Consider the following 26,862-nt stretch of genomic DNA (forward strand, 5'->3'; position numbering starts at 1 on the left):
TCTATTGAAGGGCATCTAGGTTGGTTCCACAGTCTTGCTATTGTGAATTGTGCTGCTATGAACATCGATGTAGCAGTGTCCCTGTAGCATGCTCTTTTTAGGTCTTTAGGGAATAGACCGAGAAGGGGAATAGCTGGGTCAAATGGTGGCTCCATTCCCAGCTTTCCAAGAAATCTCCATACTGCTTTCCAAATTGGCTGCACCAATTTGCAGTCCCACCAGCAATGTACAAGTGTACCCTTTTCCCCACATCCTCGCCAGCACTTGTTGTTGTTTGACTTCATAATTAAATATAACCTCTTAAAAAAAAAAGTATATAGCTATATCCTGGATTGGAAATAACCTGTATGGATGTGTCCTGCCCTTATTCTCCTTGCACCACAATTCTCTCCAGGCCTTCATAACTGTATAATAATACAACTGATATTAATTAATAACATCAATATCCCTAAGTTTTATCCCATGGTGGCATGATGATATACCACTTATATCGACCCTTAGGGGATATCTTGCTCTAACTACTGGAAATGCTGTCAGTAATAGCTTCTAGCTGACATCTCCTTCAGGGATTGACTTAGGACAGGTCACATCATATAACTGGTTGACACAGAAGTAAGGAAGGCATTATGAAGTTCCTCTCTGTTTGTCCAAAGCTAAACAACTCTGATTGGTCACCTTAGCTCTAGAGCTCCTTGTAGGCCAGCAGAAGCTAACATTGGGCCTGTATGGCAGCTTGACTCCTCCCTCTGCCTAATCTGGCTTCATCCCTTCCTCAGGTATTGATAGAACTCCCTAAAACACATTGGCACACTAAACTCCACCTTCTCAACATGCAGTCTGCCTTCAGGAGAGCCCAGACTGCAACAAACCCACTCTGATTTGTGTGGTAGACAGATTTGTCTTGCAAACAAACTATTTTCACCATTTTATTTGTCTAGTAACATCTAAACTGTTTGTTACAGTCTGACAAATCAACTAAACTTCTGTCTGAGAGCTTCTTGGATTACTGTAAATTGCCAAATCCCTGTGAATCCATAATTCAGTTTTTACACTATTCAAGCTGATCTTCTCATAGTTTCCATACATACTTATTTCAACTTCTGTGTCTTTGCACCTACTGTGATTCTTGTTTAAAATATACATTCTTCCTGCCATCTAAATTTTACTTTTTCTTAAGGCCCAACTAAAGTCCTGCCTCCTCCATGAAGTTTTCCCAGCTCTTGCATTCTACATTGATATTTTCATTTCTGAATTCCAAAATACTTATAGTTGGCACCACTCAGCTTAGCTTGAGTTGTTCCTTAATTGTTTCATGTATCTTGTTTTTATGTCAATTAAATAATAATTAAAAAAGAGTTTTATATTTCTATGTGAATATAAAAGAACAGAAATAGGCTAATATATGTGAGGTATTCATTACATACCTGACTAATAAATCCATAATTTTTTGTTTTGTCACTTTTCAGGAAAAAATAAGCAAAAATTTCTCTGGGTCTATATATAGTGCCCCAATTCCTAGAAACTAACTATTCTTATGTACTAAGAAAAAAAAACCCTTACTATATCATAAATATTATTCATTTTCTATTCTAGTCTATGTGAACAAGTAATGTTTTTAATCCATTTTAAAGTCCACCTTGCCTTTTAGCCTTTTACCCAGGCAATACGCTTATAAGGAAAACAGGTATGAAGAAAAAAAATTTTAATAGCCAGGTTTCCACTGCCAAACATCACCTGTGCTGCCCAGATATTTTACTATAAATAGATTTCTGAACAGTTAAAAGTTATAGATATCTGTAAGCCTTTAATAACTATGACAATGATTACTAAATTTATATCATTTGCTCCTGAGTTTTCTGAATATTCCACAAATGTTTTCATAATGTTAGGACATTATGGGTTAGTGAGTCATACTACATATTACTGAAAGTAAGAATTCTGAAAATATTCATATGAGGGAAATCCCTTTGAATGGTCTGTAAAATGTGAAAAAAAAGTGTGTAAATATATATATTTATATATATATAAGTATAATAAATATAAATAATATATATTTATTTTCTGTAGAAAGGCTGTTTATATATATTTATTATACTTATATATAAATATATATAAGTATAATAAATATAAATAATATATATATAAATATATATATTTATTTTCTGTAGAAAGGCTATTTATTTTCTATAGAAAGGCTGTTTTTTATTTTTTCAAAGCCCTAGTGATTTTGGACAGTGGTTCAAAGAATAATTTCCACAGTTTAGACATTTGGGGTGGTTTTTTTTTTTTTTTTTTTTTTTTAAGATGAAGTCTTGCTATTTTCCCAGGTTGGCCTTGACCTTGCAGTCCTCCTGCCTCAACTTCCTGAGTAACAAGGATTCCAGGCACATGTCCTGTGCCCAGCTTACACTCAATATTTTAATATCTATTTCCTTACATAGTTGTTTATTTAATCATAATCCTAAATGATTTTTATAAATGGCCTTAAAGTGTTTAAAATCTGGAAGCACTTGGAATAAAAGAATCCTACATGAAGAATGCTCAAAGAGACTTCTATTAAAGTTGGAAACGTTAATACATGCATTTCTGGATAACCACTGTATCTACCTTTACCTTTTCAAAATCTTCAGTTGTGAACTGTTTAGAAGCAAAATAAAATAGCCCTTCAGGATCAATAGCTTTCTTTAAAGTATGTTGCACAGTAGGAAAATGTGGGTGGCAAGGAGATGATTCATTGCAGTTAATCAGTAATCCGAATGTCTCTACAAGGTTAGCTGGAATCAAGCTGCAATCCTACATCAAACCAAAAGGTAACAACAGGCAGACAGTAAGCTACAGAATTTTCACAATTTGGAAATAATTAATTATAAATTGATTATTATATATAATTTATTGTTCAAAATGTCAAATATTTTATCAATTACAATTTAAAGCAATATGTAAATAGCCTGGGAACTTGTAAAGAGTTTTATTTTTTTAAATAAAGCTCTTCGTTGAGTATTATCTTACACATTATTGAAGACTTTCCAGTTACTGATTCAAATTTCTACTAAGAAGACATCTGATTTGCATGACTAAAAAAATCCTAAAATCAGGGATGGGGATGTACTCCATTGTAGAGCACTAGTCTGGCATGCATGAGCCCCTGGGTTTAATTCCCAGCACAACACACACACACACACACACACAAATTTAAAAATAAAAATAAAAATTTAAACAATTGGGTTATTATTGTTTATAAAAACCTGATATAAACATGGGTTAATAACAAAACATTAAGAAGATATATCAAGGACTGGGGATATAGCTTAGTTTGTAGAGTGCTTGCCTTGCATGCATAAGGTCCTAGGTTCAATCCCCAGCACCACAATTAAAAAAAAAAAAAGAAGAAGAAATATGATATATTAAAATCTGCAACAAAATTCCCTGAATGACATTCTAACAATTAAGTGTATACCTTACCATCTGACCAATTAGAGTGTTGTTTTTCTGTGTATTTCTCCTTGAAGATGAATCCATATCAACAAAAGACCAAAAACTGCACTGAACTGGAAAAGTCATTTGTTGATCAATATCATCCCCAAACTTCTTTCCTGGGATGTATACTGTAATGCTTCTGCTCTCCAGAACTAAGTTCAGAAGACATTATCCATTTGTTACTTAAGTTCATTTTGGTCTATATCTATACAAATTAATACCAAATATCATTATATAAAATTTTACTGTCTAAAATTCAGATAGTGAAGATAACTAAATTGTTTTGATAACTGATTGTTTTGCAAAATATTGCTAAATTAGAGCACCTGCCATAAAAAAGAATACGACAAGAAAAGGTTAATGTTTCCCATGACTTGATGAGAACTTCTAGTCCAAAGCTTGTAGCTGAAATTGTGGTTGGGCATCTGGGTGGAGTAGACAGAGGTCTAGAAGATTGGTCATAAAGAGTGCACTACAGGGCTAGGGTTGTGGCTTAGTGGTAGAGCGCTTGCCTGGCATGTGTGAGGCACTGGGTTCAATGCTCAGTACCACATACAAATAGATAAAATAAAGGTCCATCAACAATTTAAAAATATTTTTAAAAAGAGTGGACTTGTAAAGGAAGTTAAAATTAAGTGATGTCCTTTTATATGGCAAAAAATGATAGCAAGTGGACCATCCATGTAGGAGTATGAGAGGAAAAGACAAAATGAGTACAATGAGTGGGAGAAAATATACTTCAAATTCAGTAATATTAAAACCCAAGCCATGATTGTCCTCTGCTCCCTATGTCTCTATGTTCATCATTCATAATTGGTGGCATACCATCCATACACTTAAAACTTGAACAATAAATTGTGGAAACAGCCTATTGTCCTTTCTATCCTTCTTTCACCATTTATAACCAATCTAAATTCAATGCTATTCTTAGAATCCTACTTCCCAAATATATTTTTAAATTAATTTTCTTTTTATTCATGATAATAGTCTTTTGTGACCATATTTACTTTTCTCTTAGGTCATAGGATAAATGTATATTTAACTCTATAGAAACTGCTGGCTGGAGGAATTTTCAAAATGGCCATACATACCTAATTAAAATTTTAAAAAATGGTGGTACCATTTGACACTCCCACCAATTCAGATACTCCACATCCTCAACAATGTTGTTGCCCATCTTTGTAAACCTGGCCCAACCAGCATTACCCAAACACCAAAACCAGAAAAGAAAGCATAAGAAAACAAAACTACAGATCAATATCTCTCATGAACATAGACGCAAAAATTCTTAACAAAGTAGCAGTCAAATTCAACAATATATAAAAAGAAATAGAAACCACAACCAAGTGGGTTTATCCCATGTATGCAAGACTCATTCAATGTTCAAAATCAATTAATGTTATCACATCAACAGGTCAAAGAAGAAAAACCACATGATCAGATTAATATATGTAGAAAAATCATTCAACAAAATCCAACACTCATTTATAATAAGAAATTTCAGGAAACTAGAAATAGAAGGGAACTTTCTCACCTTAATAAAACATCACAAAAATTGTTCAGCTAACATCATACTTAATGGTGGGAAACTTGAAGCTTTCCCACTAAAATCAGGAACAATGCTTTTCAACATTATCCTGGAAGTCTTAGTTAACGCAATAAGACAACAAGAAGAAAAAACTCTGGCCCAATACGAAGTAATCTCACATGTTAGAACAACTCAAAGCAAAGGCTAAAACATTGCATTTACATATTAAGTTTCTCTGTTTTTATTTATAAAACTGAAATGAGAAATGACATTTAATATAATTTATCAATTGCTAAAAATGTAATACTATCAAGTAAAAAGTAAAAAGTGAAAAGTAATTTGATAAAAACATTGTTTACCTGATTGAAGTTGTTCAAGTTTATCTTTTTTGTGTGAAGATAAGTCTCCTATAAAGCAGATACCATCTTTAGCTAACAAAGCACTGCCAGCTTGAATGCTAACTGCTCCAGTTCCATATTTATTTCTGGATAGAGTAGGAAAAATTTCAGTAGAGCCTGGATGGCGTATACCGTGGGGAAAAAGGTTTATGCTAAAATTCAAAAGCCTAGGGAAAAATAATTTATTCATTACTACTATTTAATATTTTATTTTCAGAAGTCATAAAGTATTAACAGATACACAATTAAATTGAATTTGATTTAGCATCTAATATACCTGTGTATACTAGCTAGGGGCTAGGTATAAGAACATGAAACTTGGTCCCCAACTTGCACAGCCCACTCTAGAAGAGACATACAAAAAACTAACATACAATGTGATGAGTACTAAAATCTTGTCTTTAGGACACACATAAGTATTATTTTATAATAATAATAAGTGAGTATTATGGACTAGGGTGGTAGCTCAGTGGTAGAGCGCTCGCCTCGTACGTGCTGGACCCTGGGTTCAATCCTCAGCACCACATACAAAAAAAAAAAAAGTGAAATAAAGGTGTTGTGTCCAACTACAACTAAAAAATAAATATATAAAAAAGTGAGTATTATTATTTTTTCCTGGGGAAAAGGAGTCAGAGGAAGCTTCAGAGAGACAATATTGGAATTGGGCATTCTCTTTTTATGGATTGCTTTCTTTTTCATATTCAAAATCTTTACATTAGGTTTGTCAATGTCTCATCAGGTCTACTGATGCTTCTGTATCACAGCAATTCTTGATATACCCTTTCAGTCTCTAACCCTCTTTAATTGCCTCGATTTCTTCGCTTCTCATATTCTGAGAAAGGAATATGATTATCTTAGCTTAGCTTTAAAATTCTTGCCACAGAAATTACAACTTGCTGATGCAATCAACTGTGATAAGCAGATGTAGACATGCAATGCAAAAGAAGTTGAGATAGTATCCCCTTACATGTGGATAGAAGGATGTTATAAAATATGTTTAGTGTATGAGCCATTCCAAGGAATTTGAATATTAGTTTGGAGATATAAAATGAGGGAATGACATTTAAAGAAACTTTTCAAGCCTGTAAGAGCAGTGGTTCTCACCCTTAGATCACGTTAAAATCACTGGCAGAGCTTTTCAACAATTTCCAATGCCAGGTTCTACTCCAAACCACTTAGAATCTATGGAAGTGGTACCCAGTCCTAAGTTATTTTTAGTTTTATTATTTTGAGATGGAGGGTCTTGCTGGGGGTTGCCCAGACTGGTCTTGAACTTGCATGTTGAAGTGATCTTTTCACCTCAGACTTCTGAGTAGGTGGGCTCTATGTATGCAGCACAATGCCTGGCTATATATTTTTTAAACCTGGCTATATATTAGGCCCAGGTAACTCTTGGATGTAGCCAGGCTGGCAACCTCATGATATGAAACAATGGGCCTTAAACTTGTCTAAAAATTGGAATCAGCCGTGTAGTGGTGAATGCCTGTAATTCCAGCAGCTCAGGAGGTGAAGGCAGGAGAATCCTGAGTTCAAAGTCAGCTTCAGCAAAAGTGAGGTGGTAAGCAACTTAATGTGACTCTGTCTCTAAATAAAATACAAAATAGGGCTGGAGATGTGGCTCAGTGGCTGAGTGCTCCTTTTTCAATCCAAATAAATAAATAAATAAAAATTGAAATCAACTGAGAAATTTCCAAAACTGATGCAAGGGGTTGGGGTAGTGGTTCAGCGGAAGAGTGCTCGCCTAGCACGTGTGAGGCCCTGGGTTCGATCCTCAGCTCCATATTAAAAGAAAGTAAATAAAATAAAGGTTTAAAAATTTTTTTTTAAATTAAAAATATTTTTAAAAAACTGACACAAGGTCACAGAATACAAGGTCAAAATAAAAAATCAATTTTATTTCTATATGTCTATAGCAAATGATAGAAATACTTAATATTTCTAAGACATAAATTCTCTCCAAAATTTATTTGTAAGTTAAATGCAGTAACAATCAAAATCAAAATCCTTAAAGCTTTTTGAGGGTGGGGAGAATGTTGGTATTAATATTGATTATAAATTTTATAAGAAAATACAAAAGGCCTATAGTAGTTTCTAAAGTTTTGAAAATGAAGACTAAGATTGCATCATCTGGTTTCAAGACTGAACATAGAGCCATAATAATCAAGGCAGTGAGTGCAGTATTGACATAAGCATAGAAAACAGACCAAAGCAACAGAAAATAGAGCTCAAATAGTTCAATTTTATATTCAGTTTAATTTTCAACAATAGTACCAACTAATTTTCAACAATAGTACCAAAACAGGGATGGAGATATTGCTCCCAGTCTGGAATGCTCAAACCCTCTCCCCTGCAAAAAGACAGAAACAAAAATAAAACAAAAACAGGGAAAAGGAAGATCTTATCAACAGATGATGTAGAAAAATAAGACAAATGCACTGGAAAAACCATTAATCTTTTCTCCTACCTTATACCATATACACAAGTTGACTTGATATAAATTAAAGACATAATATTAAAGTTAAAATTATTATAATGCTTCTAGAAGAACATTTGTAAAAATCTTTATGAAGTCAGGTACAATGACACATGCCTATAATCCCAGTTGTTACTCAGGAGGTTTAGGCACAAAGATCTTGAGCCTGAGGCCAGCCTAGGCAACTTAGCAAGACCCTGTCTCAAAATAAAAAGTAAAATAAAATAAAAAGGGCTGGGGATGTTGCTTAATGGTAGAGCACCCCTGGGTTCAATCTCCAGTATCACAAACAAAACAAAACTTCCTGAGCTTGAGGTAGGCAAAGATTTCTTAAACAAAACTCAGAAAACATGAAACATAAAAGAAAATAATAAGTTGAACTTTATCAAGATAAAAGTTCTGCTTAAATTTTCTTTAAGAATTTTAAGAAAATTCTTTAAAAACATAGTTTAGAATGGGAGAAATTTTTATACTACATATATGTGACAAAGGACACTCATCAAGAATGACACAACTAAAAAGAACTTGAACAGATACTTCATAAAACAAGATATACGAGTGGCCAATAAACATATGGAAAAGCTTATATGAGTACTCATTAGGGAAATTCAAGATCCACAAGATAGCACTTCACATCTACTAGAACAGCTAAAATGGAAAAGACTGATAAGAAAATAAAAGAAGAAAATCACTGTCAATATCAAATACTGGTGAGGATGGGGACAAAGATCGTTGTTAGAAATGTAAAATGGCACACACACTTTGGAAAACTGTCATTTACCTTATGACCCAGGAATTCCACCCCTAAGTATTTAGCTAATATTAAAAAAAAAGCCCACAAAAGGAACTTTACCACATGAACCTCAGATAGAGCACTAATCTCCAGAATATATTAAGAACTCAAAAAACTTATCAAAAAAAAAAAATCAATAAGTGGGCTAAGGAACTGAACAAACACTTCACAGAAGAAGAAATACAGTCAATCAACAAATATATTTAAAAATGTTCATCAACTCTAGCAATTACAGAAATGCAAATCATACTACTTCATCTCACTCCAGTCAGAATGGCAATTATCAAGAAAAAAAGCAATAAGTTTTGGTGAGGATGTGGGGAAAAGGTACACTCAAACATTATTGGTGGGACTGCAAATTGGTGCAGCCACTTCAGAAAACAGTATAGAGATTCCTCAGAAAACTTGGAATGGAACCACCATTTGACCCAACTACCCTACATAAAGAAATTAAAATCAGCATTCTACAGTGATGCAGCCACATCAAAGTTTATAGCAGCTCAATTCACAATAGCTAAACTATGGAAACAACCCAGATGCCCTTCAACAGATAAATGGATAAAGAAAATGTGGTACATATATACAGTGGAATATTACTTAGTCTTAAAGAAAAATAAAATTATGGCATTTGTAGATAAATGCATGAAGCTAGAGAACATCATGCTAAATGAAATAAGCCAATTCCAAAGAACCAAAGGCTGAATGTTTTCTCTGATAAGCGGGTGCTGATCCATAGTGGGGGGTGGATATGGAAGAATGAAGGAATTTTGGATTAGGCAGAGGGAATGAGGGGGAGGAGTGGGGATGAGAAGAATGAGGGAATGAGAAGAATGGTAGAATGAGACAGACATTATTACCCTATATGTAAGATTACAATACTGGTGACTCTGCACCATGTACAGCTAGAGGAATGAGAAGCTATGCTTCATTGGTGCATAATGTGCCAAAATGCATTGTACTATCATGTATAACCAATTAGAACAAATTAAAAAAAATAGGAGAGAGATCAGTAGAATAGAAAAAGGGGACCAGGGGGGAAGGGGAGAAGGGAAAAGGGAGGTACTGGGGAATGAAACTGTTCAGGTTATATGGTTTTATTGTGCACACATATGAATGTGTTATAACAAATTTCACTCTATATTTATAATGCACCAATAAAAGGAAAAATTAAAAAATATATATTTAAGAATGCTGAACTGGGGTTGTGGCTCAATGGTAGAGTGCTCACCTAGCACATGCAAGGCCCTGGGTTCTATCCTCAGCACCACATAAAATAAATAAATAAAATAAAAAGTATTGAGTCCAACTACAAATAAATAATATATATATATATTTTAAAGAATGTTTACAGCAGGACTGGGAGTATAGCTAAGTGGTAGAGCATTTGACTAACATGTGCATGGCCTAGCACCAGGAAAAAAATAAAAAAAGAATGGTTACATCAGATTTATTTGTAATAGTCAAAACATGCAAAACCCAAATGTCCACCACAGGGAGTATAGATAAATAAACTGTGGTATATTCATACAATGAAATGCTACTCACCAATAAAAATAATGAGGACACAAGTGAATCAATCTTATTGATTGCTCATTATATTGAGCAAGAAAACTATACAGAAAAGAGTGTGCACTGTATGGTTCCATTTATATGAAGTTCAAGAATAGGAAAATTAATCTATGGTAACAGAAATCACCTGTGGAAATAGGAATTAGAAGAGAGAGACATATTTCTAGAGTGATGAAAATAGTTTTATTATGGTTATGGAGCATATACATTCGTAAAACCTCACTGTTTTAAATAATATTATCTGATTATTTCACTATATATAAATTTTACCTAGAAACAAACAAACAAAACCAGATTTCTCATACAGCTCCAAATACCATAAGAAAAGTCACACTGATTACAAACAGAAAAAGAGACAAAGGCCTTGATTTCCAACGAGTATCACAACTCAATAAGAATCAGGTAAACAGTTTAATAGAAAAAAATGACAATAGCCAAGAACAGAAGTTCATGGAAAAATAACACAATGCTTAGTAAGCTCTAAATTATGCTAAAGTTTATTTCCAATTAAAGAAATACAAATTAAATTCCATTTTCACCCATCAGATGGCAAAATTTAAAGTTTGATAAGAGAGTCGGTGAGGCTATGAGGAAGCTTTAAATACTTGAGAGTATTAATGTTCTATTAATGGAGGAATAAATTGGTGCAATCTGTAGCACTTAACAACAAATTTACATTGTCAGTAATGGTTTAACTTTAATGAAGTTCATCTGTTTGATTAATGTTAATTTGAATTTTTAAAAAATTCAACTTCATTTTATAAATTTATTTTTGCCTTAGAATTGCAAAAAAGATATAAATGTAGAGAGTTTATTTCCAGTTTCATAAACATTTAAGTAACCTATTTTTTTAAAAGGTATTGCTTGTGGGGAGCCCCAAAATGCTGAGCAGAGGCTTATTCCAACCCCCCTGCAAAAAGCCCGGTAATTTTGGCATTTTTTTAATAGCCTCATTTGGGTGTAGTGAACCAATATTATTGAATAGGATCTGTAAAAAAATATGAAAATGGCTTGTTGGCTCATAGGGAGGATTATTTAAAAATGAAAACAAGGTACAAAAGCAGAATGCTGAGCTAGGGAATGGGGGAAGGGGAGCCTACGAAAGATGCATTCATTTGTAAAGGTTTGATTGGTGATATTCATTAAAACTTTGGTTAGAGTCTCAAAATATTGAAAGCAGTTATTCCAATGCTCAATTCATGTTTTAAAAATTTCAACTTCATTGATAAAAGCTGATTTAAATACTTAGTACTTAGATACTCATCTTGAAATAATACTAATGAGAAGGATTTATGCAATTCTGTGACCAATTTATAATTTGTAAAAGTTCATTACACATTATTTTACCTGTCTATAAGTAGAGTATCACTTGTTATAATTAAAATATCCAGGCAATCTTCTGATTCCTTATTACGGTCACTTGTCTGTACTAGACTCATCAACAAACAGAGTTTGAGTAAATTGTAAGTCCCAGGAGGAACAATGTGTGATGCAAAGATATTGGCAAGTATTGCTGTAAACTTCCAGCATGAGCTAGAAGTCAAGGAGAGGAGGCATCTGAAGTTGTCACTAATTCCTGAAGGAACTGAATGTAACAAACAAAACAAAAAAAAGCATTATAGACACTTAAATTCCAGTTATTCAAAATGAAATTATCATTCTCCTAATGATGCTGTATTCAAATTTTTATATTAAGTTATGAGTGAAGGTCATGCTTGTCTATCCTTTCTATCCCAGAGAATGCAAAAAAAGAAAAGAAAGAAAAGAAAAGAAAGCAGTCACCTCATTGCTCATGTAAATTTTCTATGGATTGAAAGCAAATCCTAAGACATAAATGAGCAAAGCAAATCATGGGGCTCCTATATTGCTGAATTTGATCCTACATTTCTATGTCTGAAATAATATCAACTTCTGTGAGAGCTAATGAGAAAAATGGGAACTACTGGAATATTGTGGTTTAAAAGAAAGATTTATATTTTATATTTATTAGTTTGAAAGCACTATCTTGTAGTATATTGCAATAATCTAGATCTTCTCCACCCCCTCACTCTTTCCAGCTCCTGAAAAGGGTAAGTAATTTATCCAATTGGTAAGTTTGGTAGGAATAGCTGAGCTATGCATGAATAACGGTCCCCTTCTCCTTTCTCTTGGCTGCCATCATAGATTTCATCATAATTTCCTCTATTCTCCTACCCCATAAATAAAAGATACCTATCTTAGTCCAGCTCTTTCCACATGTGGTAGGTTAAATCTGTATAATTCTGGAATACAGCATAAAAAATCACACTTTTCCACCGACAAATAAATCATGTTCTGCTACCAAAGTCAATAAATCTTGAATTATTTCACAGTAGAAAATATAAAAAGTCATTAAACTGTCTGTGTGCGGTCCATTAGTGCTTGTTTTCTTCAACATTTTTGTTTAAGTTTTCTCTTCAAGATAAATTGAGGTATCTAGAATCCACTTATACTTAAAGTCAGCTCGGGCATCTCTATTACTATAGACGGTTACTTAGGGATTCCAAAAAAAAATTCTACTCCATTCAAGATTTAACCAGCCTTTCCTTCATTTACATATTTGTGAACCAAGTTAAAACATTAAGTTGGCTTTCTGTTTTTGTTTACATAATGCAAAATTATGTTGAAGCTGTTAAAGGAAATTTTTAGTAATAAAGGTGATAGTTTGGCCCCATCTACCTTTATCTGGTATCTTATTTCAGGACTCAGATGAGGAAAAGGGTGTTATTTTATTGAGCTCTCTTTCTCAGATTAATAGTCATTTTCTATTGCCTTCGCTAGAAAATAACAGACACTGTGGAACACTGTGGTAGCACATACACCAAAACTGAAATGATACAAAGAAGATTAGTATGGCTGTTGGGCAAGGATGACAGGCAAATTTGTTAGATGTTTCATATTAAAATGACAAATGAAATAAATAAAGGTATTGTAGAAAAACTCTTTGGCATCCCGAAACCTCTTTCTTATTGCTAATTATAAAACAATCAAACTTTTTGAGACAGGGTCTTGCTACGTTGCCCAGGCTGGCCTCCCACTCCTGGGCTCAACTGATCATCCTGCTTCAGCGTCTCAGATAGCTGAGATTACTGGTGCATGCCACCTTACCAGGTTCAAAATAATATTTAACTCAAAGGAAGGGGTCTGCCTGACAGAAAATTGTACATTATCCTGTTTTATTTCCTCCATATAATTTTTATCAGAAATTATCTTATTGATTAGTTTACATTTTATTGGCAATCTATTGGATTTAACAGCAGGAACTTTTGTCCTGTTTTCATCCATATCCTACTGTTTAGATGAGTTCTCAGAATAAAGGCAAACAATAAATATTTGCTGAACAAATGTATTTAAATTTAAGTGTTTGTTAATATATGATTTTCCTTACCTTTTAGATGGCAAAGAGTGATGCTATTTGCCTCTATACAGACAGCAGTTTGTGAGGTTTTGACACAGGTTGGAATTCCAATAATTTTATATTCATTTCCTATGTTCATTTTATTCACTAATTCATCTAGAATGATTAAACACAGGGGAAAATAATATTTGCTAAATGAAACTTGTAAATGATCATATGGTTCAAAATCCCAAATCAGTAACAATTCAGCAATTGAGTTAGTAATGCAATATTTACTTTTGTTTAGTATAATATTCACAAGTAATGGACCAATAATGTAAACTGAGGCAATTTTATTGCTGATAAATTTTGATACTTGGCTGCAATAAGAATTAACTTCAAGAAGCATATGACATGGCAACTAGATACCCTCCTATAATATAATCAAGAAAAAAGATCATTCTATATAAAAAAAAACATCTTTGTATTAAATGATAAGCAGTGTGAATAATACTGATCTTATAAGTAATAATATTATTTGGGAAGAAAATAATTGTAAAAGGTACCATTTACTGTCTATAATATTTTTAAAGTACTTATATTATGTAATTGTAAACTGTAAAGTAGATATTCTTATCTCCATTGATACACAAAGAACTCAGAGGCTAAGTGAATTGCACAAGACTAAATAACTAAAAAGTGGCAGGATTGAAATTCATATCTAATTCAGCCTTCCTCCAAAGTCTACACTTTTACATTAGGCTAGGTTCTTCTCTTATACGTACAGATTGGGCAGAGCTTTTGCATGTGTTCAATGTTTTTTGGTTTTTTTTTTTAATTTAAATCTTTTTTGGGGGGGAGGGTAATAACTGGGAATTGAACTCAGGGGAACTTGACCACTGAGCCACATTCCCAGCCCTATTTTGTATTTTATTTAGAGGCAGGGTCTCACTGAGTTGCTTAGTGCCTTGAAGTTGCTAAGGCTGGCTTTAAACTTCTTATTCTCCTGTCTCAGCTTCCTGAGCTGCTGGGATTACAGGCATGCGCCACCACACTGGCTAAAAATTTAAATATATTAATCCTCCATTCCACAGCTAGAAGTTGATTGGTTGTAATCCTACAAAAAAAAAAAAATGGTTTATAAGGAGGAGCAAGGGTTAAGGTCTCTCTTTATAGAACAGTGATCTCCCTCCCTCTTAGCTTCAGAGAGCATAGCTGGTATTACCCTACAGACCTGAAAGAGAAGAATCAGGCTCAACAACTCAGAAAATAAAAAAATCAAAACAAACACTAAAAACCCCATATCAATCAACAACTAGTTAACCAACCAAACAAACAAACAAAAAAAGACTAAAAGTATGATTAAATTACAAGAGGAAAATGAAATAGAGACTATTATCTCTCTAAATAAATAACTTTTCAACAGTTACATGGAATCAGTTTGGTGGGTATATCCTGAGATCATGGAAAGGTCAAGGGGGAGAAAAGGAACTGGGAAGTCTGCGAATCTTTTCTGAATGTCAAATCCAAAAGTCCTGCTTTTATTCATTTAATTTTTATAGTTTTATTTGGGTTCTTTGTAGAGTTTAGAGAAAAGGTTTTCCACTAAAATTCAAGATGAATAGTATTTTAGTCAACTTTTTCATTGCTGACAACAAATGACCTAACAAGAACAACCTAAAGGGGGAAAAGTTTATTTTGGCTCACAGTTTCAGAGGTTCAGTCCAAGGTCTGTCATCTCCATAGATCTGGGCTGGAAGGGAGCTAGAACATCATGGTGAAAGGCATGGCAGAGGAAAGAAGCTCAGAACATGGCAACCAGGAAGCAGAGAGACAGTTCTGCTCACCAAGGTCAAAATATAAATCTCAAAGGCATACTTCTAATGACCTACTTCCTCCAGCCACAACCTACCTGCCTACAGTCATTGCCTGTGTAATCCATATCGTCAGATTAATCCCCTTTAGATTACACCTCTCACAATCTAATCATTTCAGCTCTGAACATTCTTGCATTCTCACACATATGAGCTTTTAGGGGGATACTTCATTGCTAAACCATAAGAGATACCCATTTAGATTTCTATATTGCAATGTATGGCTTATATGCATGTGATTATATCTTGGATAAGTTACTGTACCCCTCTGTGCCTCAGCTTCCACATTGTAAAAATAGAGATAATAACAGAATCTACCTTATAGGTTGCTCTAACTAATAAGTTAATATACATAAGAATGCTTGGCACACAGTAATTGCTATATAAAAATTACTTATTATCGTCTGGGCTTTCATCCTTCTTAGATCATGGGGAAAAGAGTTCTTTTTTTAAAAAATATTTTTTTAGTTGTAGGTGGACACAATATCTTTATTTTTATTCATTTATTTTTTTATGTGGTGCTGAGGATCAAACCCAGGGCCTCACATGTGTGAAGCAAGCACTCTACCACTGATTTACAACCCCAGCCCGAAAAGAGTTCTTTTTGAATCCCAACTCTTCTAACTTCTATGTTTCCTATACATGGTTTACATTCAATATTTCTCTTTCCGAACAGTTTAAATTATCCAATTTTAGCCAGAAGAAAAGGTTAAGCCCCATTCTTATTTTCAGTTTTGGCTTCTCAATGAAAACTTAATCATTCCTTGGATGACTGACAATGATTTTCTCCTTTGTGGCAAGACTGTCTTCTCATGGGTACTTACTGATGCAGTTAGTCATTTGTGAATGTTCATTCATTTATTTAACAAATAGTTATTGAGATTTTACTATGCAAAATAAAAAACAAATGTTGCATCTATGTTCATGAAGCTTACATTCTAAAATAACCCCAACATTAACATAAGACATATACACATAGAATAATGGAGGATCATTATCTTTAAATGACTGTGACCCGAGACTTAGCATAACATTTAGGATATTGCAGGTGCTAATATATTTTTAAGTGAATGTTGTATGCCTGAATGAACAATTGATACATTAACTAAATGAGACTCTTTAAAAAAAATTCTCAAGATGACAATTTATGTGCATGTGTGGTGTGGGGGAGGGGGTACTAAGGATTGAACCCCAGGGCACTGAACCACTGCAGACATTCCCTGAGTTCTTTTTATTTTTTATTTTGAGACATAGTCTCACTAAGTTGCCAGGCTGACCTCAAACTTGTAATCTTCCTGCCTCAGCCCCATGAGTTGCTAAAATTATAGGTGTACACCATCATGCCAGACAAGATGACAATTTTTAAGCCACAGAAGTACATTTATAATATAAGGCAGAAATTAATCAATTCCATATTTTATAGAAATTTGAGTTCAAACAGAATTTACATACCTCTTAGAAAAATTGTAAGAGATTGAAACCTAAATGGCTGGTTTTTAGAATATCCTTGAAAAGCATGAAGTGCTTCTGTGGCAATTATTTCAACTATCTGTTTATCTTGGGGCAAAAGAACAAAACAAATTAGTTATTTGAATATATATTTGGTTTAGTTTTCACATTAAAATATCAGACAATTTTATTTTTTTATTCATGGCCAAGGACTGAACTCAGGTCCTTGCATGTGCTAGCTCTATCACTAAGCTCTGCCACTGAACTAAATCCTCAACTCGTATATCAGCGGTATTTTGAAAATTATAAATACAAAATGTAAATGCATTTTTACCACCAAGTACTCTAAATTTTCTGTCTTCTTGGAGTGAAGATGAACACAAATTGCACAAAAAGTCATTTCTTATTGTTGCAGATTCTGTAGCTCCAGGCACATGTACTCTTACATATTGAAATCCTGAAAGAACAACAGTGGTAAACTAAACTTGCTTCCAAATTCACCTACTTCCAATCAATATTAGTCTAATTAAGGGATAATTAATTCTATTTGCACTCAGGTTCAGAGTAGATCAACTAACTGTTCCTTGCATCGGGGTTGTTTCTGGCCCAACATTGTGCTAAGGCACTTGTAATATAGATGCTAAACATAATTTCTATCAAAGATTAGGCAAATTAAATTTATAAACATTAGGAGATACCAATTTACTCTACTTTGTAAATGATTACAAATTATAAACAAGTTTTGGGATTAAAGAATACAAATAAATTGTTTCATGTTTTGATTTTACATTTTAATATTTACCTTTTGAAAAAGGACATGCTTCATCTGAACAAAGGAATCTTGCACCTTGAGTATACTTGGTTACAGTTGTTATTGCAATCACAATTCCTTGCATTATATAAAATCTCTGAGATGTATAATCAACTGGAAACTCACAAAGATCAAGACAATAACTTGGCAGAGAAGGTAAGTGTGTTAATTTCAGCACTATGTTAATCTGATAAGAACATAAGAATATTATTAATAAAAATCACAGAGCAAATGCATTATGACATATAAGTACATTGTAAAATAAGTCAAGTAAATGATTTGTTAGTGTTAAAAAACAAAATTAATTTTATTTTAGTTGTAGATGAACACAATACTTTTATTTTATTTATTTATTTTTATGTGGTGCTGAGGATTGAACTCAGTGCCTCACACATACTAGGCTAGCTCACTACCACTGAGCTACACTGTTAGCCTGGGAACAAAAATTTTAAGACTGACAGCAAAGAGATTAAAAATTATAGAAAAACAAATTTTATAATCTAATATTTAATTGAAAATAAATAAAATATAATGATAAACTCATTACTTTTCCTTAAAAATATACATGTCCTGACTTTGCCCACTGAAAAAGAATTTTAAAATAATGTCAACCCAATAGCTAAGAACACTACTAGTACCCAAATTGTCATCTCCAAATGTTGTTTCTCACTTGAAAAAACCAAGGCTCTTTGGGGGAGATGGTCGATTCCAGGTCTGGGACAGAAAATATACCAGATTCAGTTGGAGCATCTTATGTCAGAAACTAAGGGAGTCATAAAAAAAAAATTAATGGCATGTGTCAAAAGGACATAGGAGCAAACTTGAAGGAACTCCTAAAGCCTAAAGATATAATATTATAAGAATCAAAATGAAGACAGAGATTCATTAAAATATATGAAATATATTAAAGATTCATGAGTTTCTCATATTTAAACAAAGGAAAAAAACAATATTGGTCATAATTAGAGGCTGAATTTACCTCCTTACTGTCTGAAACTTAAAAAGAATCATAGTTTATCTTACTCTTCCTGTACAAATCATATTTCAGAATAATCATATAGTTTGATAAAAGAAAATTTATTTTGTTGTATAATTTCAGAAAAGATGCTGAAATTAGAAAAATCACCTTTTTTGCAAATCCATGTGAAATGATGGCTTCTAATTTTTCTAAAACCATCAGGTGAAAGTTAATGGGAAAGTCTGTAATGGAGGGATCAGAATAATATCACCTAAACCCATTGATCAACTGTGTGACATTGCCAAAAGTGGGACAACTTTATAGCCTCCTGATAAAGTGCCATTTGGAACTATGTTAAAATAGGTGAAAATTGGATAAATCTGAATCTAAGTCTTTAAAGCAAAATTCTCTTTTAGATACATAAGATACAGGGGAAAAAGTACCACAAGAAAGTAATCTGGGAGGGCCTACTGAACAGTGTTCCCTGAGTGGTGTGAAGATGAATACCAGAGGACCTGGATCTCAACTGAAAAGACAGTATTTCAGTTTCAGAACTTTCAGCAAGTGGGCCTTTTGAAAGTCATGATTTTCTTCGGAAAGGTTTTTCTTGTGTGAAAAATGAAATTTTGCCCAGTCATCCTCTTAAATTATCAGAAAAAAATTTCCAGTTCAACCAAGATAAAATGAATTTTTCCACTCTGAGAAACATCCAAGGTTTATTTGCTCCTCTGAAATTACAAATGGAATTTAAGGCAGTACAGCAGGTTCAGTGCCTTCCATTTCTTTGGAGCTCAAACCTTGCCCTGGATATTTTGAGGGATAATGATGGACTATTGGATTTGGAGATATTCTTAATGATCCATCTCAAAGGGAACTAGTGGGCAAACCACATTTGATGGTGGAATATAAACTCGGTTTACTGGAAGATAGTGTGCTATTCATGAATCAGAGGGGCTACATCTTGTTATAGTTGTCTTTTTGTTATAATTCCATTTATACAACCTTAAAAATACACATGAGATTCTGCCTAAATAGTAACCATGATTATTTGAAATTATTTGAGTTTTCAATTTATGACCAAGGGACAGTTGAAAGCACTAAAGGAAGATAATTTTAAAACTCCTAAATTATAGTAAAATCATAGCTTTCTTTGTCATTCAAAATTATTTTTCAAGAATATTATAAATTGTCAACAGGTTCTAATTCAACCTACTTTCTAGATATTCCATAAGTTTAATTAAAAAAACAGTATCAATATTTTAGTTTACCAACTTTATTGCAACATCTTTCAGAATAGACATTTATAATTAATTTCAGTGACAGCACCTCAAATTGAGTACAGAAGATATTTATCATGTTTTAGTGTCGTCTGTGAGAAGAATTCATTATATTGATGGTATTTTAGAAATACAGATATACTTTGATTCTTTTATAATGAAAAGTGTAGTTTCAAAGGTTTTGATTTTGTCTTTAAATGAAAAATTAAAGCAACCAACAGATGTAGATTAAACTCTTGTATTTCGTGGATTTAATATGTATTTGGTATATCAGAAAGCAGCACTTGTTAAAGAAAAATAAACTCATTTTTATACATATTATGCATCCCTGAACAAATTTCATAATAATTTGTTTCAAGCAATTTTACCATTATTACTAATCTTATAAAGTATTCTTTATGAACCTGCTATATAAAAATTAAAGATTTTTAGAACATTAAAAAAAAAAGCCAGGAGAAGTGGCGCATGCCTGTAATCCCAGCAACTTGGGAAGCTGAAACAGGAGGATCAAGAGTTCAAAGCCAGGGCTGGGGATGTGGCTCAAGTGGTAGCACGCTCGTCTGACATGTGGGGGGGGTGCTGGGTTTGATCCTCAACACCACATTAAAACAATAAAAATAAATAAAGATATTTAAAAAAAGATGTTTATAAATTAAAAAAAAAAAAAAAGAGTTCACAGCCAGCCTCAGCAATGGCGAGACACTAAGCAACTTAGACCCTGTCTCTAAATAAAATATAAAATAGGGCTGGGAATGCAGTTCAGTGGTTGAGTGCCCCTGAGTTCAATCCCTGGTATAAAAAAAAAAAAAGGGCTAGGGTTGTGGCTCAGCAGTAGAGTGCTCACCTAGCAGGTGCGAGGCCCTGGGTTTGATCCTCAGCACCACATAAAAATAAATTTACAAAAAGGTATGTGTCCAACTACAACTAAAAAATAAATATATTTTTTTAAAAGAGAGTAGTCAGATAAATCCAGACTATGTAACACTTCATAATTTTTTTCTTCAAAAAATCAATAGTACAAGCTGGTCTTGGTAGTGCATGCCTGTAATCCCAGCAGCTTGGGAGGCTGAGGCAGGAGGACTGTGAGTTCAAATCCAGCCTCAGCAAGTACAAGGTGCTAAGCAACTCATTAAGACTCTATTTCTAAAGAGAATACAAAATAGGTTTGGGGATGTGGCTCAGTGGTTGAGTGCCCCTGGTACTCAAAAAAAGAAAAAAAAAATCAATAGTACAAAAAGGGAGGGAAAAGGAATGGCTCTATGTTGAAAGAGACTTAGTAGGATATAAAAACCAATTACAATGAGTGGACTTTGTTTTGATACTGATTTTAACAAACTAACTGAAAGACATTAGGGTAATTTTGGACAAATTTAAGTACGGACTAGATATTGGATGATATCAAAGGATTATTATTACTTTCATAAGGGGTAATGATGGCATTGTGGTTATATAGAAAAAACGTCCATAATATTTAGTTGATACTGAAGTATGTAGGGGTAAAATAATAGAACACCTGGAATTTGCTTTAAAATATTTTGGACAAAAAATGGATGCTGCAGACACAGTGGTGTATGACTGTAATCCCAGCCAGTTTGGGAGCTGAAACAGGAGAACTACAAGTTCGAGGCTAGTCTCAGCAATTTAGCAAGGCCCTACACCAACTTAGTGAGGTTCTGTCTCAAAATAAAAAATAAAAAGGGCTGGAGATGTAGCTCAGTGGTGTGGAGCCCCTAGGTTTAGTCCCATACCCCCACTCCCACTCCCCCAAAAAGATGCCATATGATAAAATATTAAAACACCGAATTTGAGTGACAGATATATAAGAGTTTCCTAATTATTTTCTTTCCTTTGAGGTGTGTTTGAAATGATTTATTATAAAAATGTTTAACTGTATAAGTGGTAATATAGGAAATAAAAATGCATATTTAAGATATTCTATTGAGGGCTGGGGCTACAGCTCAGTTGGAAGAGTGCTTGCCTTGCATGCACAAGGCCCTGCGTTTGATCCCCAGCACCAAAACAAAAAGGATGTTCAATTGAACTTTGAAGAATGTATTATACTTTTTAACAAACAAAAAAGTATGCATATAAAAATATTAAATTAACAAGTCATCTTGAATGTTTGCATGTGAGTTTTCGTTGTTAAAGTTAATTAAAACAACTTTAGATAGGGCAAAGGGGAGGGATAGGTCAAGAGGAGGCAGTGGGGTAGGAAAGATGGTGGAATGAGATGGACATCATTACCCCAAGTACATCTATGAAGACACGAATGGTGTGAATCTATTTTGTGTACAACCAGAGACATGAAAAATTGTGCTCTATAAGTGTACTATAAATTGAAATGCATTCTGTTGTCATATATAACAAATTAGAATAAATAAATAAAATGTTAAAAGAAGTGAATTAAACTTACTTGAGTTTCAGTCTGTAATTGTCCAATTAATGAGAGAGTCTTAACAGCAATAAAACAGACCTGTAATTTCAAACAAACACACAAGTTACCAAAAATAAAAGTATTGGCATAAAAGTATTTCTTTCTTTAACTTACTGATTGAAAAACTTGAGCAGCTTTTAAAGGATGGTGTAAAATATGATTTCCAAGTTCAGCATATAATTCAACAACATCAGAAGGATTTATTAAAATATTGAATCGATAGACAGCATAACTTTGTTTTGAATCTGTGAAAATATACAAATGTAAAAGTCTGGATAGTTATATGTAGAAATTTATTTGAAAGTTTCTAACATAAATCGTCTTTGTTGAACATACCATTGTAGTACTTGCAATCATCTATAAACTTTTGGAGACCTCCACTTCTGTCAAGATAGATAAGGGCTGCCTCTTTCATTTTTAGATTTGACATTTTCTCCTAATTAATATTTCTTCTCTACTACTTAATGATTAAACTACTAGCTGCCGATAATCATTACAGATGGGTCAAACTCATAGAAAAGATGAGAACACCTAGAGATAAAAGAAAATAAATTTTACTTTTGAAAATCTCTAATAAAAATTTAAAAACTATTAAAATTGAGAGTGAAATAGAACTAGGCAAAATTTCCAGCTCTTAAAAAATTCCTAGATAAAAGGAAACAAAACCTTGTTCTCTTTTGTCAACTTTTAATTTTTTTCAGGGGTGGAGGGGGTAGAATCCTAGGGATTGAACCCAGAGCTTCACGTGTGCTAATCTTTCTTTTAAATATATTTTTAGTTGTCAATGGGCCTTTATTTTATTTATATATGGTGCTAAGGATCAAACCCAGGGCCTCACACATGTTTGTCAAGTGCTCTACCACTGAGTCACAACTCCAGCCCCACATGCACTAATCTTGCACCCTACTACTCAACTACACCACCAGCCCCCAATTAACATTTTAATCAACACTCAGGAGATCTTTCACAAGATAGCAAACTTAAGATCAAGATCCTCAAATGGAGCTGGGCATGGTAGCACATGCCTGTAATCCCAGCAGCTCGGGAAGCCAAGGCTGGAGGATTTCGAGTTCAAAGCCAGCCTCAGCAACAGCAAGGTGCTAAGCAACTCAGTGAGATCTTGTCTCTAATTAAAATACAAAATAGGGCTAGAGATGTGGCTCAGTGGTCAAGTGTCCCTGAGTTCAATCCCCAGTACCAACCAACAAACAAACAAACAAATAAATAAATGTAGTAAAAGTTGTTTCATAATTCAATCTAAGTAACAAACAGTAGAATGAGTACTACCCTGGGAAATCTTGAGAAATCAGTTCTTGACTGAGCATTTGCTATGATGGAAAATCACCTGATTGGCTCAGTATCTTAAGCTGTAGGAAATCAAGGAATTATATTAGATGATTGGGACTTTCTTCAGTAAAATCTGTGTCATTGTTCAACGTGTAAAACATTAAACCATAGTAATATGTGGAGAGTGGAATATGAAAAATTATTGTAGACAGAAAACAAAACACTAAATGGAAACAATATATGCAATACAGTAATTATAATATGTATTAGGAAAAAGGATTAAGATTGTATCCTGCCTTTGTGAAGTTGCCAGTTTAGAGAAGTCAGAAATAATGATTAATACATTTATTCATTCATTTTCCATTATTGATTTGGCATTTACTTTTTATTGGCTAACCTGACTATCCTAGGCACTAAGGATACAGATATGAGTAAAATGTGGTACCTCTCTTTCAGAAAGAGTGCAATGAGGGAAGAACAATATGGAAACAACTACATGACAACTTAAGTGCTATAATAGAAGTATGAATGTACTAGGGAGTGTAGAAAGAACATCAAGTATATTCACAAAATTTGGGGTCATCCTTGTGTGTGAGTCAACATTTTCTATTGTTTTAGTACATTTTGATTCAAGACAGTGAGAACAAGACAGTCATAGTGAAACAGCTATGAATTCTACTTTAAAGGTGACATTTGGGAGATGAATTGGAGGAGAGGCAAATAGAAGGAAGAGAAAGTTTTCCCCAGATAGAAGTTAACATCCCCAACCTCCATTATGAGTTCTGTACTATTGGATCCACACCCCTGCTAACCTGGAGTTCAGGCTACTTTCAGAGAAAAGTGAGACTATCCTTTTCACTATCACATAGGGGTGAAAATTCAGAGTTTATTTCTTTGTGGCCATAAGTATAATAATCTTAAAGTTTGCTCAGTAATCACATCTTTGCTTTATTAAGACATTAGGTTTCTAAAGTTGAAGGAAGGGAAGCTATTAATAATGAAATAATAAGGAGAAGCCATATCATGAAGATTTTAAAAGTTCAAATGATTATATAAGCAAAAAAAAAAAAAAGCTTACAGGAAATTCAAGTTTTTTTTTTAAGCTGTAGATAGACACAACACCTTTTTTTTTGTTTATTTACTTTTTTTTTTTTTTAATGTGGTGCTGAGGATTGAACCAAGTGCATCACACATGGTAGGTTGAGCTACAATCCAAGCCCCTCAGATTTTTTTTTTTAAATCAGTTTCTGCTGCCTAAGTGGAAAATTAGTTGGAAAAGTCAATTATCAGTTTTTAGCTATTGTAATATTCCTAAGAGACAGATCTATGGACCAATCAACAGCCCTAAAAACAAAATGTGAAGGAGATGAATCTAGAATTTTAAAGATTCCATGCTGGATTTGATAGCCAGTCTGTAATATGTAGGGGGAAAAGTGTCAGTGAGTTTTTTAAATAGGGGTGAATGGGTGCAGCTCCTGTAGTGAAAATATGAACCCAGGAAGAAACATAGGGAAACAATAAGGAAAAGTTCACTTGTGATATTCTGAATTCTGAGGGGCTCTTGGGCCGCCTAGATATAAGCCAGAGGGACATATATCAGGACCTGGAGTTCTGTACAGTCCAAAGAGCTGAAGTCTCGGTGTCAGGTGTATCCCGGGGGTCCTAGGGAAGGAATGAATGCAATTACAAGTAAAGAGGTTAAGTGGAGGAGAAGACGTGAAAGCCTTAAAAAAAAAAAAAAAAGCAATGAATACGTGATCAAGGATAAAATTCCAATTCTCTAAGTCCTCTCAAAGTCTAAAAACCCAACTATTGGGTCACGTGAATAGGCACAGATCACAGTTTTCTCTCTTGATCCCCTCAGTACCAAGGGTGAACTGGTGAGAGGTTGGGGGCAGAAAAACACCTCACAAAAACCAAGCAGAAGAAGCGAACCCTGACTCACTCACGGAGGTCCAGAACCCTGCCTACGCACAGCTTTCGAACTGCCCGGCAGCCACAGAGCCCTGGGACTTCGCGCCAGCAGAGCGGGTCGAGGGGGCCCGGTGTGCGTGGCTGCTCCCGCGCATGCGTGCACGCTCCACCGACCGTTGGCGGCGCGCGGGGACTGCCGGGACCACCTGCCTCCTGCAACCTGGAGAGAGTCCTGCCCTTTCCCCACAGCATGGATTTCTTTACTTTGCTCCCTCCTTTCAAGGCAAAGAAGAGACGGAGCTACAGTTGGTTTTCTTTGTTATTACAGCCCAAAGATACTGGTGTGTTTTAAAAAAACTTCAAAATTGTTTATCTGGAATGCAAGATGGCAGTCAGGTTGGAAACATTTCAGTAGGCTCCTGAGGGACTAACCATGTAGTTACCTGACTGCCTAGATACTTGGGGGTGGGGGGGTGTGCATACCCAAGAAAATCGATACCTGTTCCCACAGAAATGGACACGTCTGAAGGCTATAGTGAATGAGAGTAGTTGGTGGTCTGCAATCTGCAGTGATGGACTCCAACTGAGGTCTTGTTCAAAGGCAGCAGAAATATCAGTGGGCACCATGGAAGACTATTTCAAATGCAAAATTCCAGCCAACTCCTTTGTCCTATCCTTTGTCCCAGAGGCAAGAAAACAGGAAAGTGGGAGTGAACCCAAATGGAAGTTACCGGAAGGATTAAAACCCAGCCAATACTTTCTCAATGCCTGTTTAACACTGATCTTTTCCCATGTGCGCTACCCCAAACCATATAAGCCCCTAAAAGAGCACACAAAAATGGGTTTTTCTGCTCTCTTTCTCACAGAGCAGGAGTTCTCTTCTTGCTTAAGTAAATCCTCCTCTTTTTTAAAGTTGTCAGTGGACCTTTATTTTATTTATATGTGGTGCAGAGAATCGAATCTAGTACTTATAAGGTCCTTGCTTAGCATCTGGATGACCATCTTAAGTGATGGCTGCCATTTTAAGGAAAAAGTTTTGCATTCCGGCCCAAGGGAGTTTCTGAGAAAGGCTCAGCACTCCCTTTCACTAACGCAACCCCTAACCACCTGCCTTAGGACCCTCTGGTCTCTGAGCCTCCCCCAGAAAAGTCCCAGAACTCAGAGCCTATTTTGCCTCTCTCTTCTATAGAGATGACCTTTATTTGTCAGCTCTGACAAATAAACTCTCATGTGTATCTCTGCCTGGTCTCCTTCATTCATTTCTC

The 26,862-nt window shown here is 34.3% G+C and overlaps 1 protein-coding gene and 2 pseudogenes across 1 annotated transcript in view; 2 read left to right on the forward strand and 1 right to left on the reverse strand.

The window, feature by feature from the left end:
• Positions 1-23,057, reverse strand: part of Mcmdc2 (minichromosome maintenance domain containing 2) — a 37,427-nt gene extending 14,370 nt beyond the window's left edge. Inside the window, exons 1-11 of the mRNA XM_015485821.2 lie at positions 22,733-23,057; positions 22,511-22,641; positions 22,376-22,435; positions 17,719-17,914; positions 17,251-17,373; positions 16,920-17,024; positions 13,645-13,770; positions 11,586-11,823; positions 5,365-5,570; positions 3,463-3,629; positions 2,614-2,793 (exon numbers count right to left, since the gene is read on the reverse strand). Of these exons, the coding sequence (XP_015341307.1) occupies positions 2,614-2,793; positions 3,463-3,629; positions 5,365-5,570; positions 11,586-11,823; positions 13,645-13,770; positions 16,920-17,024; positions 17,251-17,373; positions 17,719-17,914; positions 22,376-22,435; positions 22,511-22,641; positions 22,733-22,826 (1,626 nt within the window). The 5' untranslated portion in view covers positions 22,827-23,057. The remainder of the gene's footprint in view (positions 1-2,613; positions 2,794-3,462; positions 3,630-5,364; positions 5,571-11,585; positions 11,824-13,644; positions 13,771-16,919; positions 17,025-17,250; positions 17,374-17,718; positions 17,915-22,375; positions 22,436-22,510; positions 22,642-22,732) is intronic.
• On the forward strand, positions 13,063-13,160 carry LOC125610605 (annotated as a pseudogene).
• Positions 19,185-19,792, forward strand: LOC107142227 (annotated as a pseudogene).
• Positions 23,058-26,862: the final 3,805 nt, after the last annotated feature.

This window comes from Marmota marmota, unplaced genomic scaffold (genome assembly GCF_001458135.2).
Source record: "Marmota marmota marmota unplaced genomic scaffold, marMar, whole genome shotgun sequence".
Taxonomy (NCBI): Eukaryota; Metazoa; Chordata; class Mammalia; order Rodentia; family Sciuridae; genus Marmota; species Marmota marmota.